Genomic DNA, 18,540 nt, shown 5'->3' with positions numbered 1-18,540 from the left:
TACTCTTAAATCAAACTTCTTAGTTGACTAAGATGTGTTCAGAATCCCAAGGGAAGGGGTGCCTGGGTGGCTCAATTGGTTAAGAGTCCCACTCTTGATTTCAGCTCAGGTCATGATCTCAGGGTGGTGGTTCGAGCCCCACATCCAGCTCCATGTCAGGAGGGAGTCTGCGCTTGCTTGAGACTATCCTTCTGTCCCTCCCCCTTCTTATGTGCATGCTTTCTATCTCTAAAATAAATAGTTAAATTTTAAAAAAAAGAACCCCAGGTTAATATCTGAGGCCCAAAATAAGAAATCATCAGTACCTCACATGGGCCCCTATCCCCAAGACAGCTAATCATCCCAGCCGGCAGAATTGCCACCACACTTCCCACAGATTAGCTACCTGTCGGGACTGGTCCCCACAAGACTCCAGTCACAGGTGATGTTCTTCTTAATGAAGTTTTGAGAGTCGGTTGTGAAAAATACGGTCACCTTCAGGATGTTATTCTTGTGGCCTTTGTATGCAAGGCACAACTATGGACAACAGAGAAGGGTATGAGTTCGATTAGTGCAAGAAGTAGCCATTCAAGCAATGTGTCATCAAGAGGGTCCCGTCCCTAGGAAACTCCCTCATGCTGTGATAGTTAATGTCAGTCCAGGTCCCATCCTCCTGGAGCTTACTAATCTCACCAGAAAGGCAAACAGAATAAATTGTCATTGACTCCACGGAGAGTTATGAAATGCCTACCACTGTGCTTGGCAGTTAGGACTTTGGAGTATCTCAGCTAGAACACACTTGTTCTGACCCAGTTACCTGTGTAACCTTGAGCAGTTCACTTCACCTCTCTGAGCCTCAGTGCCTGAACTCTAATTCACTGTCATCCTTGGTTTCTGAGTTAAGCAAAATTCCCAAGAAGAATTTATTACAGAATTTTTTTTTTCCACAGTTGGCCTTTCAAACTGGATAATTCTTTTCTGGTCAGCAGGGGGCGTGGAATGGGGTTGTCCTGTGCATTGGGGGATGTTTTGCAACATCCTTAGAAACTGCCCATTAGATGCCAGTAACACTTCCCAAGTGTAACAACCAGAATCATCTCCATAATTCCAGACTTCCCCATGTGGGCAAATGGCCCCTCTTTGGGATCCCGTCCTGTAGAGGGCATACTGGAAGATGGATGGGACCCCAACCTGACATGCCTAATCCCAGCTCCCCGGGGAAGTTCCACTAAGAACTGACTGAACCCTGAAACACATAGGAGATGGAATTTTGAGGAATATCAAAGAATGATATGATCTCAGGCCTGAAAGAGAGTCCTCTAGCCACCCACCCCCAAACACTGCCATGAGTTCAGCCAGCCCGTTAGGCTCCCTCTAGCTCCCAAAGGGCAAAGAGGCTGCTCTCTTTTTATGAAAGATGGCAGAGCTTGGCACAAAGGATATAAGTTACTCAAGAAATGTGTTAGTCAACCCATCAATTTAAAAAAAAAAAAAAAAAACGATAGGGGTGCCTGGGTGGCTCAGTGGGTTAAAGCCTCTGCCTTCGGTTCAGGTCATGATCCCAGGGTCCTGGGATCGAGCCCTCATCAGGCTTTCTGCTCAGTGGGGAGCCTGCTTCCCCCTCTCTCTGCCTGCCTCTCTGCCTACTTGTGATCTCTGTCTGTCAAATAAATAAATCAAATCTTTAAAAAAAAAAACATAATAAAGAACAGTGACTAGCATTTAACAGAGTCCTAACCAGTGCATACATTAGTAGGCTATCTCATTTAATCTCCACCACAATTCTAGACCATATGACTACCCATTTCACAGAGGGGTATACTAAAGCGAGACCCTGAGGACATGTAGGGGTAGCGTCAAAATTCAAAATCAAACAGTCTGACTACAGTGTCCACGCTCTTCCCCAATGAGCAAAGAAGATCCTGGAGCATGTAAAAACATCCATGGGTCTACAGCTAAGACAAAGGCATTTCCATGGAACCACTAACTAATGAAGGACCAGAGGTATCTGTTCACCACTTGAAACAGCAGCTAAGAAACCCAGAATCTCAGCCTGAAACACACAGGGAGCAGATCCCAGCAATCACTCCTTTTAGCTTCTGCTTCCTCAGTCTCAACCCCAGAGCATAACCCTCCCTACCCAACCCACCCAGGAGGGTGAGCACTGCTACTTACGTGCGTGTACTGATCTAGCTGGTAGCCCTTCTGGGAAGCTGGGGGTGTTAGGACAAGATGTCGAGGCTGGTGGAGGCTGAACCTCCCGCAGAAGGGCTCTGTTCCACTGGTGAGGTCCCCCTCAAAGCTGGAACCTTCTGGGCCTGGAGGCAGATAAAACAGGAAGACCGGCATAGAGATTGATAAGACAGAGCTTCCCAACATGTGTCAAGGGGTTGGGTTATGAGTTCACCATGACATCAGCCTTTGGGTTAGCAGAGCGAGGCTCGAGCTTGAAGGCTTGAAGGCTCCTGACAGCAGAGCCCCATTCTGTCTGCCACAGAGCATCGAACATTGATGACAATTTTCTCTGTGTACCATGGCATCAAAAACTATTGAGAAGCAGAGACAAGGAGCTCTGACTATAACTGAGCTCACATTAGTATCTTAAAAACCATCCCTGGCATGTTTATAATTTGGTAAACATGTTTCATGTAACAATTCAACTGTTTCATGCAACAATTCCTTTATTTGGCTACAATTTGAATTAAATAAGATACATTGTTGTAGTGTTTTCATTCCCCCCTGTATGGTTTGCCCTTTCTCCCATGGGCGGCATGGGGAGCACTTGGCTCCACCTGACAGCCCCAGGGAAATGGCTTTTCTTTCTCTGAAACCCACACCAAGTGACCTCCTCCCACGTGTGCCATCACTCTGGTGACCACTGGGTGTCCAAATCCAGCTTCCGTAACTTTTCTTGACTCTGGTAGCAGGAAATGAAAAAGATAGAGAGATAGACAATGGAGAAGAGGATCAGCATTTGTCAAGGCAAGGCAAGCACACCTTGTTCAAACCCAAGCCAGAGTAGGCTGCTAGCCGAAAGTGGTTCCAATTTGCATTTGACGGCAAGTAACTCCTCAATGGCTCTTTGAATCTGTTTTAAAAGAACAAACAAACCAACTCAAGAATGTACACCGGGGACATAAAGATCCCTCCCCCAACTCCTCCACCTGTCATTATATGAAGAAGGTTCCCACCTGATGGGCTGTGACATTTCCAGAGATTGGCTGACTGGTGACATTGTCCCAAGTAAGGACGAAGCTCCCTCTGCCAGACACGGTCAGCATCTGTCGAGAGTGACAGGAATAAGTGACGCGGGCTAATTAAGCCAGAGAAACTCGGGACACATCTCCTCCACTGTCTGTTTCCTTTTATTTGTAATTTCAGTTTTGTCTAAACTCACTACCATCTAGAAACATCTGCGAACCCAAGTGTCAGCACTGAACGAAAACTCTCCTATGTCTATCTCCCTATTCACCCGTGTCCCCCACTTCTTGTTAGGGTGTGAGACGTCAGTGCAGCCCCTGAAGGGCCCCTTTCAGCCCTTCTCGCCTAGCACCCTCTCCCAGGGGTGCGGTGGGGGCCGGAGGGCAGGAGCAGAGTCTTATTCCGTATCTGCTTTGCTCCTCACATGCTCCCTGACAGGCACACTATATTTTAGTTACAAAGGAAGATCGGTCACTTCCATCACTTGCTCTTTTCTACCTTGTTCTATGGTTATTTGCATACATGTGTTACTATTAGACTCTAAACTTGAAAAGCAGAGTCCATAAGGATTCATCTTTGTACGCCAAGAAGTAAGCAACTGAAAGGGCACTGATATTGTTCAACACAAGTATGGGGCACCACAGAGAGACCCAAAGGCTTTGACCTGTACAAAGCAGATGGAGAAAACACCATGAGTGGAGAGATAGGACCTGCGTCAGTAACAGCAAAGGAATCACGTGTGTGTACACTCATGTGCTTGCTTGCGTATGTGGGTCTGTTTATTTGTAGGACTTTATCTCTACTCCAGAGAACAAGATTCTAAAAGAGAGTTTACCTGGAAATTAAATTCCTAACAGTAAAATTATCTTAATAATAAGACTTGGCGGGGCGCCTGGGTGGCTCAGTGGGTTAAAGACTCTGCCTTCGGCTCTGGTCATGATCTCAGGGTCCTGGGATCAAGCCCCACATTGGGCTCTCTGCTAAGTGGGGATCCTGCTTCCCCCTCTCTCTCTGCCTGCCTCTCTGCTTACTTGTGATCTCTCTCTCTCTGTCAAATAAATAAATAAAATCTTTTTTAAAAAAAAAACTAAAAAATAATAATAATAAGACTCGGCATTTGTTTGAGATGTCCTCACAATCCTATTGGATAAATACCCTATCCCTCTGGCAGCAGAATTATCATTACGACTCAATCCTCCTGGCTCCCAGCTAGTGATCCTTCCACTAAGCCAGATGATGTTCCTTCCAGCGTTCAGGCCCTGAATCCAAGCCCACAGGATGGAAAACAGCCGCACACCTGGATTTCCGGAAGTCTCTGGGCGTGGATTCGGATTTGCTGCTTTTCGCGGTGGTAAGTGCTGACCACATCAGGATTCAGCCAGGTATTGTGGATCTGGACGCCAATTCTCATTCCCCTGCTGGGGGCTCTCCCACAATGCTCTGCTTCCAGGTAGTAGCTGGTGCCACCAACCAGCTCCAACTTGGGGGTCTTCCGTTGCCGAGTCCCGTCATGCCCAGTCTGCTCCCAAGCGTCAAACCAGTCAGCAATGCCCACCCTGATGGAGGCCACTTTCACCTGGGGCCCAAGAAGTATATCACAGTCAATACTATGAAGCTTATGGGCATTTTCTTCTTAAACCGCAAGTGCCTGAACAGCTACTGACAGGGTCTTTGGACTGTCTGCTTTTCCAATAAGTCAGCTCAATCACACGCCTGTGGTTGTATATGCTTCTCTGCTCCTCACTCTATCTCTGTCTCTCTAATAAACTGTATTCAGATAAGGCTGAATGGTCCATGTTTAGAGCAGAAACAGCCAACCTGAAACCCTGGCTTTACATGATACTATGGATAAAATAATACTAAGCCAACTGAGAAACCTAGAATGACTTGACTGCCCCAACATCTACAATGTTTCTCTAGCAACTAGCAAAATAATTCTGCAGAAGCATGTTAATAATTTGAGGGCATAAGTGGTTCTTTGTCAGTGCTGCTAGTGAATCTTGGCTTTTTGTTAAAAGCACTTTTTCTTATCCTTCAAAGCTGACCAGGAAATTCCTAAATAAGACTGGCTACATCTCTGCCCAAAAACCAGGGAAAAATGCACAAGTTTTAGAATCAGACAGAGTCTGAACTCTAACCACCATGCCTCTTTTGATCCAAGTGGCCCTGGATTGGCCATATAATCTTTCTAAGCCTCCATTTTCTTATCTGGAAAATGGAGATAAATATAATTAGCCCACAGAGGTGTTGTGAAGATCAGAGACAAGGTACATAAACAATGTTGCTTAACATTGGGCTTATAGTAAGTGCTCAATAAATGTGCCAACACATTCAACCAAATTCTTTTTCAACAATTAAAATCATGTCAATTATATCTCAATTTTCAAAAAATTTAACAAAAAATAAACCCACCCACCCCCCCAACAAAATGAAACATTAAAATTCCTAGTTGCTTAGTGACATGTTACAATTACAAGTAGAATATGAACGCTTTGGTGTTATTCTTTTTTTTTTTTTTTCAGGAGTAAAGAACTAGGGACAAGAAAAAGAAAAGTAAGAGGAAGGTGAATACCTTGGTCTTTGGGTCCTCTGAATGACTGAAGTACAGGGAAGCTTGGTTGTCAGCCTGGATCCAGAAAGTGTAATTATTTGTCTCGGGAGCCACAAAGAACCCACTGAGCCGTGCTCTGGAAAGGAGAGAAACAGAGAGAATTAAAAACAGCCAACACCCGGGTCACAGACCCAACAAATGAGTGCTCTTGCACTTTGTTTTTCCTTAAAAAAAAAAAAAAAAAAAAGATTTTATTTATTTGTCAGAGGTTAGAGCACACAAGCAGGGGGAGCATCAGGCAGAGGGAGAGGGAGAAGCAGGCTTCCTGCCAAGCAGGGAGCCCGATGCAGGCCTCTATCTGAGGACCCTGGAATCATGACCTGAGCCAAAGGCAGACACTTAACTGATTGAGCCACCCAGATGCCCCACTGTACTGTTTTCTTTGTGGCAAGGAGGAAGAAACACTTGACTCTGTCATGTGAGTGGCCAGCATACGCTGGAAATAGCTATTCCTACAGCACCTGCTAGTCTGTATCTCAACCCATCCCTTCACAATGGCCACAATTCCCTTTGTAATCAAGGTGTCTTTGGGAAAGTTGTAGCTGCAGCACAGGACTGTCTAAAGGCTTAGCCCTTTAGACCTTTAGACCTGTACCCCTGAAATAAATTATATGTTAGTTAAAAAATTAAAATTAAAAAAAATTAAATTAAAATTTTTTTAAAAATTTAAAAAAAGAGTAGGAGTCTGGGAGATGGGAATAGAAAGAAGACTTTTAGCTATCCACCCCTTTGGACCTTATGAATTTTTATCTATTTAATATATTATCTAGTCAAACAATAGTGAACCAAGGTTGTGCTCTCCTGACTCTTACGTCTTCCAATTCCTTTTGTTTTTAATGTCAACTTATAACTTGCTGTGAACAACCCGGCTGATTCCTAGCTTTTATATAGTCACACCCAAGATGGTGGCCGTCATCCCAGCCGTGTTTTACACATGACAGACTCTTCCCTTATCCATCTTTCTCTCAGAAGCACCATTTGTCATAGCCTGAAATCCAGTGATGACTCCTGGGTGAGCAATGGCACCTATTTGGAACTTAGAAAAGATCTCGGTTTTTCCAAACTGGACCATCCTGTCTTATGGTGAAAAAGGAAAGAAGAATGATACACCCTTATACTTCTCCTGTGTTTGCTTTCTGAAGCCACAAACCTGTGTCTATGTATTTAGAAGAAATTATCTAGAATGATCACCTGTGCTTAGCTTAGCATTGTAAGTAGTAAAGTATGTCTTTTCTTCAGTAGGTTTCTTTACAATTTCAAATGTTATCACAATTGTTTATATGAATGTAGAACACCTTGATATTTCATTTTATATATAAACTATTTAATAAACATGCAAGATTGAATGTTAAAAAAAAAAAATTTAAAAAAAGAGAGAGAAAGAGAAATAGAGGTGCCTGGGTGGCTCAGTGGGTTAAGCCTCTACCTTCAGCTCAGGTCATGATCTTGGGGTCCTGGGATCGAGCCCCACATTGGGCTCTCTGCTCAGTGGGGAGCCTGGTTCCTTCCCTCTCTCTCTGCCTGCCTTTCTGCCTACTTATGATCTCTCTCTGTGTGTCAAATAAATAAAAAAAATCTTAAAAAAAAAAAAGAAAGAAAGAAAGAACGAGAACTAGAGATCACCAACTGAAATGGCCCCAAGTGTTATTAAGAGAAGCTTCTATTTTGTCTCCCTCATGGTAGATATTAACTTCACAAAAGGTGCTTCTGTGGGGTCTCACAGACTGCTGTGTCTCTTTAAAATATCATATTCCTATGGGTGAGAAAGGAGGTATGCCATAATGTGGTATAGGTGGACTTCTGGAGAAATCACAAGACTTGAAATCAGAAAAAATCAGAGCTTCTTTTTGATGCTTGTTAGTTTTATAACATTAGAAAAACACTTTACCTATGGTTCCTCATCAGCAAACTAGACCTATAAATATTTCTTCAGTTGTTGCTTCTCATGAACTAACTTGTCTTTGAAGGTCTGGAACATGGTAGTAAGTCAATACATAATCTGTTGAACTAAATAGGAAATTCGGGAGACACACTGCATATGTGGAGGAAGGTCAGTCCTTGCTGTCTGACCTTGCTCTGTGGCTGTACATGCATGTGACAAGGCTGGTCATTCCCCAAGATAATGACCTTGCTCTCTACCTTCTAAAGCCTCCATAATGAACACAATGTTGTGTGTAACATAGGTGATCAGTAAATAGTTTTTAATTATTTGAAGGTTTACTAATTAAATATTATCTCACAAAAGGGTGGGGGAGTGATTTGCTCTGAGCCTACCAATTACCTCAACACCTACAAAGATTATTTTTCCAATTAAAAATATTACAACCCACAGAGAAAACTCAATCAAATGTGTCAACAATTTCAAATTAAAAGACACATCCTACAACTTCAAAGATGCAGGCAATTTATGAAATACTTCAAAAATATGACCATACATTTTTTAATGTTTCAGATCAATTCTAGTGACCTTAATATTAGAGACAGATATGGCTAAGCAAATGATTAAACTATCTCAATAAACACCAAGAATATTTTCTGAAAATCATTTTGAAAATAACTATTTCAAAGGTCCACCAATATAATGATTTATCAATTAATCAATAAATACTCTAATTTTTTTAATTTAAAAATTTTGAATTTTAAAGAAATAAAGGACAGAGAGACTGGGAAGAGTTACTGTGGTTTGTAACTCCTCCAAATGACAGTTAGACACATTCCCTGCTGATGGTACATATAGCCAAAATTCCCTTTTGTATTTTGAGGTGGTCTGTCTCCTTAACACTTCCCCACACACTGAATATAGCTGAAAGGTTTTCCTTTGAACATGATTGATGGTTCTCAAAAACTATGATAAAGATGTATCCTTAGGTGCCACAAAGGACCACCATGATTGCCACTTTAAAACTATACATTGGTGGTTAAATACCTAGTTAGTTAGGCATCTGGGACAACAGAGACTACTCTTCTCTGTTCAGATTTCCTTCCCTCCTTGGCTTCTTTGATGTCTGAAATTCCCTGAACAAGGAACAAAGTCTTTCATTCCACAATTGAGTTGAAATTTTAAATGCCCAAATCCTTGGAGGAAGTCACGGAATGGCTGGAATTCACAGCCAGGGGTCATGACCAACCTCTTTGAGAGAGGTTTGAAAGGAGAAGAGATTTGTCACCACAGTAAAGAATCCATCCTTCTGTATATACGCTGAGGGCACATGAAGGAAACAGTGTGTCTAAGCAATTCTCAACTTCTTATATTTTTAAGACCACTTCAGAAAACTAGACATTCTGGCCATGTCCTTGAAGGGATCAAAAATGCTCACAACACACTAATAGGAAAACAATAATCACGCTGCCATCACTGCTATGGAAAACAATGTCTCTCGGAAGCCCATACCAGATTCCCCCGCTAGGCGCCAGCCACTGGGTTGACCTTGGCACTGGGTGCGTGTTCCCATATGACCAAAGACTATTCTTGCTTCTTTCTTTGGCATCAGCCAGAGGTTGGTTTCAGGTCTTGGCAAGTTTTACCCTGCTCTCTACCAAGTGTCCTGGCTTATCCAGCTCAGTATTCCCATTAATAGTGATCTCCCGAAGCAGATGTCAACTGACTTGTAGAAAATTAAATTTTACCTATTGATCGAAAGTTAGTGTGCACATACAGAAGGCTGTGTTGTACTAACATGACCAACACTGGTGAGAAACATGGTCAAACTGTTGTTGGATTGGTGGATGTTCCAATTTCTCCCCCTGGAAATCTCATTGCTTGTTGTCTCCGGGTCTCACCTAGGCCAGTAAAGAAAAACACTTCTGACTGGAACTCTGCTTTTCCTACAGCATACCTGAAGGGCAGCCCTTCTTTTGACCAAAATCCAGATGGTGAACTGGCATTCGGGACAATCTGCCACTGGTACCCGGTGTGCCTGAGGTGAGATCCAAGCCCTCGACGGCTTCTCCGACTTCAAACAGAAGCCCTCGGTTCCTGTAAGACATGCATACCTCATAAACATCAGAGGACATTTGTCCCCAAACTGGGGAAGTACTTTACCTCAGATAACAGAGTGAAGGCAATCCAGATACTCTCTACAGAGGTGAGCAACTGAGATCCCAATGGAGTAGTCACGTGAGAGGTTCTACAGATAACACAAATGTTCCAGAAAGCAGACAATATTGCATAGTGTCGGATTGAGACTCTTGGAAAGAGATACTTGATAAGGAGCAGTAAGGGAATATTTTCAGAGGACCACAAAAGGGTAGGAAGTCCTTTTTAATGGGAGTGTCCGGAAAGAGAAGCCCGTCATGGAGAGAACTGACCAACCAAACAAATGGTACGATTAAGTAAGGGAGGGCACCATAATTGTGTGCTCTGACTTCTCTTGTTCAGAGAGTGAACTTCAGTATCTATTTTATTTTATTTTATTTATTTTATTTGAAGAGAGAGTGATCACAAGCACAGCAGGGTCAGGGAGGGGAGCGGGTAGGTAGGGTTAGAGGGAGACAGAGAAGCAAACTCCCCGCTGAGCCAGGAGCCCCATGCAGGAAGTTGATCCTAAGCCCTGAGACCATGACCTGAGCTGAAGGTAGACACTTACCGACTGAGCCACCCAGAGACCCCCTCAGTATCTTTTAAGGTCTCGTTCAGCCTGGGAATTTCTATCCCTACAACACTTTTTTTCCCAGAAAATCAGCAATCCTTAAATTTTATACATGTCATGGCCCCAATGTGTGGATTCACACATGGAACAAATTATGTGGCATGCTGCCATTACATGATATTTTCAATGATATTGTACTGATTACTTTGTGTTTTATATTAAGCAAACCTTGACACCAAAGGTACATGTACAATCAATATTGCATGATTGCACCCTTGGACCAAAGGTGCAGCTAGAGAATTATCCATTTGTGGATTCAGATTCCAGATCTGCCACTTCCTACATGTGCAGCTTTGAGCAAACCACTTAATGCCTTCATTTTCTTGTGCAACAAAATGGAGACAATAAGTAGAGATCATGCACCAAAAACTAAGGGAGATGGAGTTATATGTCAATAGTATCTCAGTAAGGCTGTTAGGGGGTGAGGGTGGGGGGGGGGCAAATGAGGTCAATTAATAATTCTGGCAAAAAAAAAATGGGAGCTTGAAATATATACACAAAGAGCCTGAAATATAGTAAATACTTAATGAAGGATTGCTGCAGTACTTATCATTACTATTTTAAGCTACTACTGTCGTCTTGTGAAATCCAAAAAAAAAAAAAAGGAAGTACATAAGGAACAAGCAGAAAAGTAAGAGCATAGTTTAATATAGTACTCGGGTTACTGGAGAACTGTTCTGATGCCTGTCCTGCGCATGGAAACATGTCCTGGGCACCTCCCCTCAGGAGAGGTCAGCCGTCAACACCCCACCATCTCCACGGGACCAACCAGCTGTGGCCAAGCACCCCCCAGTGGGCCCTGGAGCACCACTGCCTTACATAGTCCTCTGCCCTCCTTTCATAGGAGAAACTTCAAAAGGTCTTCATAAAGGACATTAACTTTCAAGAACAGCTGTGTTCAGGAAATGATCCTACCAGTTCCCAAGCAGCTAATGCAGGAGACCACTCAAAGAGGGGACAGCTCTCTATTTCCTGACAGGAAACACACATTCTCTCTACCACCTGCTTCAGTAGTTTTGTTTGCTTGGATGGGAGCCTTCCCTGAGTAAAATGGCAGATCTGGGACCCAGAAAATGCTCAAGCCAAAGTTTTGCATGCATTTTCACACCTGAATGGTCTTTCTTTAGAAAGGCTTCTCCCCCTGCTGGGTTACTTCCCCTGTAAGTGCGGAGCTTCTGGAGTTGAGCTCACTATCTGCACTTGAACCATGAAGTCAGCCCCCGTGGGGCAGGTGAGGAATACAGACGCGCAGCCCCTCGTTCTAGGCTAAACACGCCAATGGCCCTTCGTCCTAACTACACCTGAGCTTCCAGAAAAGTGCTCCAGGGCCTTGCTTTTCATCTGCAGAAAAGAACAGGTGGAACCTGTTCCCCCCGCCTCCCCCATTTCTGCCCACTTCAGGCATAAACTTGAGGCAACAACACATCCTTACTTTCCAAAGAAAAAGAAATGGCATTTAAATGCACCCCACCATGCCCCACTCCCTGGCCTTGCCTGCTGCTGTCATTATGCACAGGAGAGGGCCCTTGAATGATCTGGTCTTCTCAGACAATGGGCTCCCAACTGACCCATGGTATAGAGGGAGGCAGCTTAGGGGTTTCGACCAGTGGCTACAACAATGTCTTGACTGTAGTTATGCTTTCCAGATCAGGTCTCCCCTGAACCCCACTAGTCATTTATCAGGTTGGGGCTAGAAGTGCAGTGTGGTGAAACACCAGAACAAAGCTAAGGACCTCTCTGAAAGGAAAGCCCTGATAGTGGTGTCTGGGGCCCGGAGCTCACAGAGCTAACCAGTCAAACAGCTGAGGCAGCAAACACTCATTTCTACTTCTCCGTCCCTCACGATTATAGCTGGAGTTCGCTGAACAGTTGTGGTGATGACTTCCTTACCTGCCTGAGGGGCAGTGAGCCTTGCACCTTTTCCTGGAGCCCTGGTGGTGCACTCAATCTTCCTGGGAGACACGTCTCTAATATCACATGGAATACCTGAGGGGAATTTTTTAAATCAGATAAATGGACAAAGAAAGAGAGAGAATGAGAAAGAAAGAGAGATAGGTATATAGAAGTAATGGCAAGACAACACAACCATGCTGAAGTAGACAGGCTCCTATTCTAAGGCAATGAACTGGATGTGGGTCATGCAGCAAACATTGTCACCCAAAATGAAGGGGGCCAAGAAAGGGAGTGTGCAGGGCAATGGGACTGAGGGCAGCTTATAGTAATCAGAAAGCAAGCCAGGCAAAGCAATGCCATTCACTGAGGACACACACCACCACTCAACTGAGCATGGGAGGACAAGTGTGACGTGAGATGGTGAGGACATGTTCCCGCATCCTTGGTGTCACCAAATGGAGGAGCCTCCCACCTGGCAGAACAGAAGGTTCTCGAAGAGTCCCACAGAAGGATTAGCCAAAAAGACATTCCAGAAGAATCTACATAGCAAATGCCTATCTACTCTAGCTTATAGAGAGGGCTGAGCAAGGAGGGTGAGGAGAGAGGTTGCCTTTCAGTAGGAGTAAACCTTTGTGAAGAGGTTGCCACACTTTTCCCTTCTCTTCATTCCCAGGATGAAGACCCTGAAGCAATTGCCCATGAATTATGAGTGTGTCCGCAGAACATCCTGTTCCTGCAGGACCTCAACCCCACCTAGTCTCAACAAAATGGGTCAAACACCTTATGGCAGGGTGGTGTGACGAGTCAGAAAAGGCAAAAATTGCTTCCCCCACTCTCTCCATGCCGTAAGAGGTATGTAATCTCCTACAGCATTTAAAACTATGAACTATTTTCAGCCATTTCAACTTGGTTACCTGCTATGGTAACCTGGACAGGATTGTCGAAGAAGTCTCCTGTAATTGTGATGTCTGTTCTTCCCCCAAGGCTCCCCGTGTCTGGAAACACCGATAGTATTTCTGCAAAAGAAAAAAAAAAAAGTAAGCTTCCGAATATAGACCAGAATGTGACCCAGATAATATAATAATAGAAGGCTACCAATAATGTATTCTTTTTTAAAATATTTTATTTATTTATTTGATAGAGGGAGAGAGCACAGCAGGAGGAGCAGCAGTCAGAGGAAGAGGGAGAAGAAGACTCCCCACCAGGCAGGGAGGCCAATGCGGGGCTCAATCCCAGGACCCTGGGATCATGATCTGAGTTGAAGGCAGACGCTTAACGATTGAGCCACCCAGGCACCCCTCAAAAATGTATTCTTTTTTTTTTTTAAGATTTATTTTTTTATTTGACAGGCAGAGATCACAAGTAGGCAGAGAGGCAGGCAGAGAGAGAGGAGGAGCAGGCTCTCCGCCGAGTAGAGAGCCCAATGTGGGGCTCGATCCCAGGACCCCAGAATCATGACCTGAGCCAAAGGCAGAGGTTTTAACCCACTGAGCCACCCAGGCACCCCAATGTGAACTTTTCTAAGATGAGCAACGGCTGGAACTTTTTCTGGTAATAGTCATTCAAAACGCATATAAGGACTCATCTATAGCAGTATGTATACATATAGGATCAATATTTGAAAGTCACTCATGCTATCAGCAGAAATCCCTACATACCATGATGCTTTCTTAGGAAGTCTGTCACCAGACCTCAAGTACTCAATGTACAAGTCACAGAACATGTAATGTACAACGTATATGTATGTTACAGAATATGTAACATATTACGTATAACATAATGTCATATGTTATAGAGGAATCAACTTCGGATGCACCAAGCAAGGCCCTGTTCACCCTATGAGTCTGCAGTTTGCACTAAGCAAAAGAATGAATCCCACTACCATCTTCAGGAGCCTTGTCCTCCTCCCCATCCTGCATGCTCCTCTCCCAGTGTGCACTCACCCCCTCAATCCTTCTGTGCTGCCTCCTGACTGCTTCAAAACCCCACTGTCAGATGCCTCATAGTCCCCAGAATGTAAGATTTTCTGGTCCTTTCTTCTCTATGATCCAATTTTGACCATTCTATGTTCCATTCCCTCCAGGGGAAGACGAGTTGTATTCTCCAGTAAACTGAAGATACAAAGAAGCTAGTCATGAGTGGTTGTGGAGTTTATCAGGGCATTTCTTACATAACGCTCCTGTCCATGAAACAGTATAATTGTGACATCCTGGGCTAGTGAAATTAAAAAGAATACATGAAAGTACACAGGGGAGGTTTAGGAGTGAGGGTCTGGTGGACTACAAAGAAATTTCTAGAAATGACTCGAGCTGAATCTTAAAGCATGAGTTAGAACTGGCCAAGTGAAGGAGAGAGAGAAGGGAAAGGGTGTTTAAATAAAACAAGTGATAGGGCGCCTGAGTGGCTCAGTTGGCTAGGTGACTGCCTTCAGCTCAGGTCATGATCCTGGAGTCACTGGATTGAATCCCACATCAAGCTCCCTGAGTGGCGTGGAGTCTGCTTTTCCCACTGACCTCTCTCCTCTCATGCTCTCTCTTTAATAAATAAATAAGAAAAATATCTTTTAAAAAATAAAAAATAAAGCAAGTGATAGGCTGAGTGTGGAGAGAAGTTGTGTTTCAAGTCCATTTCAGTGTTGCTGGAATGTAAGAGGGAACAACGGAGCAGGAGAAGCTGATGAGGAGAAGACCAGAGTCTGGGACCTGTACCGTTTCCTGTAGAAGGCAGCCAGAAGAAGAGAGGCATCACGTGTGTTTGGTGTAGGGCATGGTGGTGGCGATGTTGAGCATGGACCAGCAGAGGACAGATGGCAGATAGGGGCCCCTGGGGGTCATTGTGGCAGGCCGGGCAAGAGATGATGGGGTTCTGAATCGAGGCAGTGATGGTAGAGATAGAGTAGACACATCATCTTTAAGAAATCAATGGGAGGCCTAATTGCAGTAAGTAATCTAAAACTGTACCATGAAACCAATGGTAGGTAAAACCAACAGAAACTGGTAACTGAATGGATTAGAGACTAGAGATGGAGGAAAACTGTAGGTGAATCCCCAGATTCCTCCTCATCTCCTTTTTTGACAGTTTTTAGAGTTAGGACAGACACCATTTTGTCCAGTTTATAGGTATTTAATTACACCTCAGAAAGGCTAAGTGACTTAATCAAACTCAACAAATCACTGAATGCTAGCCCTCAGGGAGCTCTGCTGGGAACTCTCTGTCATTGTCTACAAAATGTCATTGTCCACATCCCCTCTCCCGTCACCTCCTCTGCTCTGAGCAAGTCTGGCCTGAGAGTCCTCATCCCAAGAAGACATTGGTGCCAGAAATATGAAATAGCTATGTGATTGGAGATACCCGCCAGCCTGTGTGGTTCAGGGTTCAAGAGCGTTGGTCAACAAAGCTTGTGGTCAGGTGGCCAGAAGAGTGTACTTCCCATTGTTTATACTTTTGTGCGTAAGATTTTGAATTGGATCTGCATTTTCTAGCACTAGGAACTTTGGTTTCTTTGCCTTTCTGGGTCTGTGTCTTCATCTGAATTAAATAAACATTGAGCTCACATGTAAAACACTCAGCAAGCTCCAGCCCCGCTTCTCTCGGCCCTCACTACCACCATCCCCTCGGAGGTTTCTTCCAACTGACTCCCAAAGAGACTAGTTACACTGTGTAAAGAAAATAAAGGCAAGGGTCAAAATTCAGCTTTTTACACAATTAGACTCACTCTAGAGAGATAATGACATTTGCCCCACGACCTACGATATTTCTTGCACTTTTGGCAAAGGTCGATCCTGCTGTCCCTGGAATGGGTTCCTCCCTCACAGTAACATCTACGGTGGTTTTATGATCATTGTCAAGACTCAAACCTAAGCACTCTTCTTCAGTGGTGAACTTCCTACTGCCAAATTGGGTTCACAGTTTCATCCAAGTTTCCAATTTTCAGCATTCATTTTTCAGCATAGAAGTTTACCCTTCAGAGAGCCACTCCATCGTTGAACATCAATATTAGCAAGTCATAAATTGTTGGGTGAATGTTCAGAGGGGGTGTTAAAGTAACCGGAAAGATACACTTTTGTACTTTTGGGGGCCACTGCTTTTCTGTTATTTCTCAGAACATAGAACAAGGATGACTTCCTTTCTTTCATTCATTTATATCCAAAACTCTGTATAGAAGTCTATGATCGAGCCTCTTTTAATATAGCATGCACACAAGCAATTTCTTCTCACCCGAAACCTAAGTCACCCATCATTATGGGGGTTGGGACGCTTCAGCTTCCTGGTTTTAGAGAATGGCACCAGGAGAAAGAGAAGAAGAATCCAACATTGAGTAAGGTGTGAGGGAAGGAGTGAGGAGTTCAGGGAGAAAGGCATGAGTACCTGAGTGTGTCTGGTACAGGAAAAGTTCCAGTTTAGCACTGATCATCCATGCATTCTTATGTACTATGGACCTGCCAAGACAAAGGTTTGCTTTAGATGGAAAAAAAAAAAAAACCATTTGAGATTGCATTTCTTAAATTAGCTGCCTACAACAAAGATCGAGGGCCAACTTCCCCTGATCTTTTGAATAGTCTGGATACCAGCTCCCTTTGACGAGTAAAGAACGATACCCATGGGGCAACCTGTGTTTTGTGATTTTGAAAGTTTTTAATAATAATACCTACTTCCAGGGAGTCCCAATAATACCTACTTCACAGAGCATCACAAATGTTAGGGAAAGATGAATGTGAAAGGGCCTGGTAAGGAGATGGCCTATAGTAGATACTCTATAGATACTAGTATTATTCCTTCCTAAATTCGAGAGAAAGAGGGAGAGAACCTCCATTCTTGGGACTGGGAGCTGTAGTGATATGCCGCTATCACCACAATGGGATGAATGTCAGCTAGAGAGTATGCTTTTCAGGAAAACCCTTGACAAGTTATGGTGTCAGAACATTAGCTAAGGCATACAGAAACCATTCCAAATCATAATCTCCTCTCCAAAACTCTATGAAATCTGGACCCTTTCCATCTTGAGGAAGGCATTTCTTAGAATGGTACAGTGCATTTCATGGAACAATGTCCTGTTTTAAATTTATGAGATTACTAAAGATCTAATTCCCACCATTTTGTGCCATCATCACATTGAAACATTTACATTACCTCAAGATGAGTGTGTAAGACACAATTATATTCACCTAAGTCAAAGAAATCAGGTAGGTACACAGGGTTTCATTAATCCTATTTTATTCCTGTATGTTTAGAATTCTCCACTATAAAAGGTTCCAAAAAAATAAGCAAGACCAGAAAGAGATCAATAATATAAGGTGATGATAAATTTGTTTGCTTCCAGTTACTTACTTTCCTTTGTTAAATACCGAGACACTAACATTCTGGGAGCCTGTAACGAAAAGAAACAGACATTAACACAGGAGTCTGTCTGTGTCACAGGGACCAGGTCCTTGCTACCATAAACCCAAGGACTCCAGATAATCACCAAGTTACCACCCAGACCTGTAATTTCTTTAACAGTGCCCAAATAAGCACATCTGAGACTCAGCACAATCACTGTTGACTTCCAACAATAAAAGGATAGATGTGGTAGCACATAGCAGCTCAGAGTCCAGGCTTAAAGTCACACTAAACATGGTAAATCCATAACCAGCTGCCCTGGTCACTAGCTGCAATTTTCTCCCCTCTAAAGTGAAAATAATTCCACCAGCCTCACCAATCCATTCACTGTGACGATTAAATTAATTTCTATTTAAGCTCTTTCATATAGATTTTTAAGCAGTTCTCAACAGCTGGTAGTGACTATAATCATCCTTGTGAGAAGCAATCCTTGAACTAGTATTTTTCTGATACAGAAAAAGAAACACATAAGACTTTCAACTTATGTTACTTCTTGGACAGACCGATGTAGTTGCCTTCTACACGGCACTGCAGAGTCCCAAGACCATGGTCTTCCTGAAGAGGATAGCTAGAGAAAGAACCAAAAACCAGTGGTGAGAATTACCAGACAACTCAGTTCAGTAGTTTGACTCTTTAGCCCAGAAAATAAAATAAAATAAAATAAAATAAAATAAAATAAAAAAATACCAGCTAGTCAGTAAAAATGGCAGATACAGAAGGCATAATGAACTCATTGGAGAAAATATGTAGAATAGTACTAACTAGAGTTCTCATCAACATGTGCTATCAGTTAAACACATGGTGTAAGAGACAAAATTTCACTCATTC

At 43.3% G+C, this 18,540-nt stretch overlaps 1 protein-coding gene across 1 annotated transcript in view; it reads right to left on the bottom strand.

Annotated features, from left to right (window-relative positions):
• The window catches only part of LOC125101596 (fibrocystin-like), a 269,137-nt gene that overhangs the window by 247,948 nt on the left and 2,649 nt on the right, over positions 1-18,540 (bottom strand). The window contains 13 exon segments of the mRNA XM_047731988.1: positions 386-516; positions 2,155-2,297; positions 2,977-3,067; positions 3,171-3,260; positions 4,478-4,756; positions 5,753-5,867; positions 9,628-9,700; positions 9,703-9,784; positions 12,323-12,426; positions 13,248-13,349; positions 16,702-16,772; positions 17,662-17,701; positions 18,216-18,280. Of these exon segments, the coding sequence (XP_047587944.1) occupies positions 386-516; positions 2,155-2,297; positions 2,977-3,067; positions 3,171-3,260; positions 4,478-4,756; positions 5,753-5,867; positions 9,628-9,700; positions 9,703-9,784; positions 12,323-12,426; positions 13,248-13,349; positions 16,702-16,772; positions 17,662-17,701; positions 18,216-18,280 (1,386 nt within the window).

Source organism: Lutra lutra, chromosome 6 (assembly GCF_902655055.1).
Source record: "Lutra lutra chromosome 6, mLutLut1.2, whole genome shotgun sequence".
In the NCBI taxonomy this organism is placed as follows: Eukaryota; Metazoa; Chordata; class Mammalia; order Carnivora; family Mustelidae; genus Lutra; species Lutra lutra.
The sequence above is the reverse complement of the archived record's forward strand: the minus strand, read 5'-3'. Positions and strand labels throughout refer to the sequence as shown.